At 41.9% G+C, this 6,050-nt stretch overlaps 1 protein-coding gene across 4 annotated transcripts in view; it reads left to right on the plus strand.

The window, feature by feature from the left end:
* Positions 1-6,050, plus strand: part of UNC13B (unc-13 homolog B) — a 237,681-nt gene that overhangs the window by 210,420 nt on the left and 21,211 nt on the right. For all 4 annotated transcript variants that reach the window (XM_027769818.1, XM_027769819.1, XM_027769820.1 and 1 more), the window contains 5 exons: positions 1,679-1,848; positions 2,302-2,417; positions 2,949-3,112; positions 3,685-3,835; positions 5,309-5,377. In XM_027769818.1, coding sequence (XP_027625619.1) covers positions 1,679-1,848; positions 2,302-2,417; positions 2,949-3,112; positions 3,685-3,835; positions 5,309-5,377 — 670 coding nt within the window. The remainder of the gene's footprint in view (positions 1-1,678; positions 1,849-2,301; positions 2,418-2,948; positions 3,113-3,684; positions 3,836-5,308; positions 5,378-6,050) is intronic.

Here is a 6,050-nt window from a genome sequence, read left to right on the forward strand (position 1 = left end):
GACATAGAGAAAGAAAGCGAGAAATCACCCCCCAGGGGGGATGGTCACACCACAATCCCTTCTCCTCCATTCTCCTCTCGGGATCTTGGGCACACATGCACACGCGCCCGGCGTGAGTTTTAAGCCACCAGGTCCGGGACTTGAACAGCAGTCGACTACATGGGAGTCCAGCGACATAGCCATTACGCTAACTGCTGGATCCCCCTGACTCCACTTCTATCCCCACTCCTTTTTCCATAATTTAACTTTCTCATAGGCTATTTCAAATGACAGTCAGGATGACTGTTGATAATGGCAAACTCTAGCCCAGGACCTGGACTACTATCTGAAGAATCCATGTGCTTTGTCACCTGCTTAAGGCTAGGATCTGACTTTGGATCTGACTCAGCTAAGCAGACCGGCCATACAGAAGCCTCCTTCTGTTTCCTCAGAGAACTCGTGTAGAAAAGGGATGGGGAAGAGTAAAAAAAATCTGCAACCCAGAGGCAACAGTTACTAGGAGAAGCACTGGTTTCTTTGAGAATCGGAATAGTTCCTGTCAATCTTCCTAATTAATTTTAAATGAACTTTGGTCATTTTTGCCCAATTTTAATAAGTAAATTATAACCCTACCTCTAAATAAATAAAATAAAACTTAAAAATTATTAATATTTTATTATTAAGACACTATACATGAAATATCAATTGAAGACATTTTGTAGTTTTATCAACTGTACTAGGGAAAAATGTTCATCTGTTGAAATATCCACTTTGTAAGACAAATAATAATGTGATAGAATGTATAAAAGTAAATGAAATTTTAAAAATAAATTAATTTTAAAAAAGACACCATACATGATATTTATATCTAAAATGAATAAGACAGTTCCTGGCTTCAAGAAGCTCATTGTTGATTTGTCTAGTATTTTTTAGTAGAGCAGTATTTATACTATTGGGTCTTTGGAAAAGTCATGACACATTTTTGCATAGAAAAAAATATATCATGACTCTTCTGATGAACCAATATATTAATATAATATGGAAATATATTATGAGAACATAGAAAAGGAGCAGAACATTCTCCTGGGCACAACTTTTGGGTGAGGAAACAGGATCCAGAAAGCAACTGTCAGGGAGGAGTGCATGAGAGGGTGTCTGGGCAAACTCCCTTCTCCATAGCAAACACCATAGGAGAGAGAACAATTCAAGGGAGTATTAGTATTAAAGGAAGAGAGAGAGATTCACCAAACAGTTAAATAGACAGGGGGTCTTAGATAGCTAAGAAGATCAGACCATTTGGACCTACCAGGAACATTTAGTCATTGTCTACCTACCTTGGACTCTGAGGAGGGAGCTAGCAGTTCCTTCCTGGGACTCGGTAGTGTGTCTAGCTGTTTTACTGTTGATGTGACTGATACAGCTAGCTGCACAGAAGTCAGAACTGAACCTAATTACTGTTCCCTCTCCTTTAGCCCAGAGCAATAAGGGCTGGATAATGTTGTGTAGAGCCACACAGGATGAGGAATGAAGAGTCATTGACTGGATTGTTCTGATTCATTTGGAACTTCAGTACCATTGGCCAGTGACTCCTCTTCCAGGGATTCAATTGCAGTTGATTGAGCTTTTGGGAGGAAAATGGAAGTAATAGGAGAGGGTTGCTGGGTCTGTCCCTCATAGGGCATACCTGATTCTCTCACAGTGAGTGCCACAACTCCTCTGACCGCATTAAGGTGCGTGTGTGGGATGAGGATGATGACATCAAGTCGCGGGTAAAGCAGCGGCTAAAGCGAGAGTCTGATGATTTCCTTGGCCAAACCATCATTGAAGTTCGGACACTGAGTGGCGAGATGGACGTCTGGTACAACTTGGGTGAGGAAACTGGACCAGAGGAAGTTGCCAGGAAGGGACAGAACAAAGGGGACCTGTGAAAATTTCCATCTACCAAAACCACCACTCAGTCCCCACAGCATACCTCTAGACAGAGCCTGCCTTACCTGCAAAGGACTGACCTTGGGAGGGACAGGAGATCAGATGGCACTGGCTGGAACTTACTCTGACTGAACATTCCTCCAGGTTTCAGAGGGCTCCTTAATCTTTGTATCCACCCCCAATGCCCTTAGCTCCCTGGCTAGTACTATTCTCCTGCCCAGGCCAGTCACAGAATATGGAATATTTTGGAATATGTGGCCACTGGAATGAGTTAACCCTGCTGCATGAACCCTTGAGTCAGTGCCTACTTTTCCTTGGTGTAAGCTAGAAAGGGACCATATCCACTATCTGTGGTTGCACCGGTATCAATCTCTAGTCTTCTTTCCTTCTTAGAGAAAAGGACAGATAAGTCAGCTGTCTCTGGGGCTATTCGGCTACAAATCAGTGTGGAGATCAAAGGAGAGGAGAAGGTTGCTCCATACCACGTGCAGTATACGTGTCTCCATGAGGTAAGCCAGCCTTTGGTAGGCAGGGCCTGGAAAGCAGTACTGGGAGGGGCTGTTTGCTGTAGGTATTGTAGTTTTGCTAGGTGGTTGAACATCTAGGACCTGTTTTTAAATGTTTAAAAGGTTATTTATTTAATTTTATTTGTTGTTATTTTTTTATTTGCTATAGGGCATACCCATGTGTGAGAGAGAGAAAGTGAGAAAGCAAGCTTCTAGGTTTAGAACTCAAACCGTGGTTGGCCTTTTGAGAGTCCAGTGCCTTTAACCACCACACCACCTGCTGGACCTTGGAGCCTGATTTTTTTGTTTTATCCATGGCTCACTGTACTATTGTAGACAGTCCATGGGACTGAGCACAGATTCCGTTCTCTTTCACTAATGCGAGAACAGCCTATTAGGACCACAAGAGAAACTGAACAGTGACTTAAGGACAGAATTTTTATAGAACCTTATTTACATCCTCCTGGGCTTTACCACCAAATTTTGTTCTTGTTTTTCATATGTATTTAACTCCTTTTTCTCTGTCTTTTGCAGAACCTTTTTCATTACCTCACAGATATTCAGGGCAGTGGCGGGGTCCGGATCCCTGAAGCTCGTGGAGATGATGCATGGAAGGTGTACTTTGATGAGACAGCCCAAGAAATTGTGGATGAATTTGCCATGCGCTATGGCATTGAGAATATATATCAAGCTATGACGTGAGGCTCCCTGGGGCTCTGGGAAATGACTACTAATCCTTAGGGTGGCTAATGAAGGCATTCTGACATAGTGGATAGGTCATTAGTAGGATAGTCTGCAGGGATTCCTTACTTTCCTTTCTGAGCTGGGTCAGGTCGTTCTGTGCCTCAACGCAAAAAGAGTATATGAGGGAAATGTGTTTGTCAGTAACTTAGGGAGAAGGTATTTATTTGTGTACCCCAGATCTATTCAGGCATAGAAAGGGAAAACTTACCCATCCTCACAGATCTGAGCATACAGAGCCTGTATGCTCATTTACATGTATGTGATAAATTGACCTAGACTGATCTGGAAATCAGAGAGGGCAGTAAGCTATAGAGAAAGCAGTTTGTATGGAGTCAACTAAGACTTCTGCAATAGGAAGTCTATTAGAATTGTTTAGTGGGGAAGCTTCCCCTAGAGTTGGGCGTTAGCAGAGGCTAGTGAGTGACCTGTCTATGCTTCAGTGATTCTGCAAACTTTGCGAAATTCCCACTTGGCTTTGAGTGTAAGCTTTGGACAGTCTTTGAGGCTGAGGGTGTATTTTTTCTAGGCACTTTGCATGTTTGTCATCTAAGTACATGTGTCCTGGCGTGCCAGCAGTGATGAGCACCTTACTAGCCAACATCAATGCTTACTATGCCCACACGACAGCTTCTACCAATGTCTCTGCATCTGATCGCTTTGCAGCCTCCAACTTCGGGGTGAGTGTGATATAAATATGTATGTACCCATTTTTCGTCAATTAATAAAGTTTGATTTTTCTTAGTTGGTCCTATAGAGTTGATTGATGTGCCTAAAATTCAGATGTCACCACTTTGAGATAATAGGTGAGTCTTGTTTCCTTATGAGTATGTAGACTATATTAATATACTCTCCTTTTTTCCCCTTATGAATATATAGCCTATATTAATAGATTCTCCTCAAACATAGATAAATGAGAGAACACAGAATAGCACCACTATAGTTTGGTGGTTATCACCTGAGCTTAGCCAGAACTAATCAGAGTCAGCCATATCCTCTATGTTCTTTAACTTGCATATCCACAAGTGGACTATTTTTAATAGTACTCAGTCTTCTCTGTAACAGATTCATACCACTTAAGTTCAAATGAGACCAATCTCTAAGCAAGGATGCTAGTATGTTCCTGAATTTGCCTCTTTTCCAGTGTCTGGGCTGTTTTCTCTAGTCAAGGTATGCCCTTCCTAGGGCTCAGGTACCTGAGAATTTGAGTCATTACTCAGAATGTCACCTGACATTTTAAATTAACTGGATGAAATATTTCTGGCCCTCTAGAAATATTACCTTTTTGGGAATTGAATAATTGATATCCTCCCAATCCACTGAGTCTCTGAGCCCTGTGTTTTTGGTGCTAACCAATTTTTGTTACTGTTCTTTCTATAGATGAATTAATATAATGGATTAAACCAGTCAATATGTGTTCTGTTGTGTTTCATTCTTTATGTATGGATTTAATCAATATCTAATGACATAATCCATATACGAGTTCTAGGAGTGCTATGCCAACAGCCTACAGGCACATGATTTCATATTTCCATACTTTTTCTATCCAAGCCAAATATTAAAATAGTATATATTATATATTTTAACACTAAAAAGTATATGCTACGGGAAATTGCATGGAACATGGTCTAAAGAGAAAACTCCTCATGTCTGCCTGATCTTCTTCCAAATGCATCAGTGTTTCTCCCTGTCATCATCAGTTCTGGGCACTGGATATGTAACTGTTATATAAGAGCTACCCCATCATAAGTCAGACTCAGGAACAAGTTGGGGAAACTGTGAGGAGTTTTCTTTTATCTGATTGAGATGAGTTATAACCTCAAAGAGATGGAGATACACTGGTCCTATCCTGTTGACCCTTTATAGAAAGAGCTAAGTCCCTTCCCAGGGACTTCATTTTCCCCTCATTAGCATGAGAAAATTCCCCAATTTGAGAGAGCTGCTAGGAGATGGAACGGTGACCACCTCTTCTATTTTTTTTTCTATTGTTTGTTATTCTACCTATACGCAGGGATGGAATAGGATGTGTCATCCACCTCATGTCTCCTCTCTACCTTATCTATTCACCCAGAGGAGATTTTGTTTCTGCTCTAGTCTAGGAATTTCAGAAACAATTTATCTCTTTCCTCCCCATATTTGTTTCTCACCCTCAGAAAGAGAGATTTGTAAAATTGTTGGACCAGCTACATAACTCTTTGAGGATTGACCTCTCAACATACAGGGTAAGTGAAGACATGGTTATGGGATGGGATAACAGATATTGTCAAGCTCCTTCTAGGGAGATTAGGTCAACCTCAGCTATAAAAATTGAAGGTAGGGGAAATTGGTCTATGCCATCATATCTACCTAATTGGCCAATGCCACTGACCCCTGTGGTTCTCATAACTCCAAAGACCACACAGTGAAGAAATACCCTAGATACGGCTGCTTTTTTTTTTGAGAGAGATTTTCACTGTAGGGCGCGTGCGCTCGCCAGACAGACAGAGAGAGACATAGAGACAGAAAGCGAGAAATCACCCCCCAGGGGGGATGGTCACGCCGCAATCCTTTCTCCTCCATTCTCCTCTCGGGATCTTGGGCACGCACGCACACGCGCCCGGCGTGAGTTTTAAGCCACCGGGTCCGGGACACGAACCGCGGTCGACCACGTGGGAGTCCAGCGACATAGCCATTATGCTAACTGCTGGTTCCCAATATGGCTGCTTTTTATACCCAGTTGGCTTTCTGCCCCTCTTATATCACTCTACCAAATTCTAATGACATTTTCACAAGGGAATTTTCTAGGGATAATCTCTTCCTGGGGTGACCTTTAAAAAACTAGATACTTAATTACAGTTTCTTTTTGCATTTTTCCATAATCTACTCATTTTCCAGGGGAGTGTGAGGATCCATCTA

This window comes from Tupaia chinensis, unplaced genomic scaffold (genome assembly GCF_000334495.1).
Source record: "Tupaia chinensis unplaced genomic scaffold, TupChi_1.0 Scaffold000093_1, whole genome shotgun sequence".
Taxonomy (NCBI): Eukaryota; Metazoa; Chordata; class Mammalia; order Scandentia; family Tupaiidae; genus Tupaia; species Tupaia belangeri.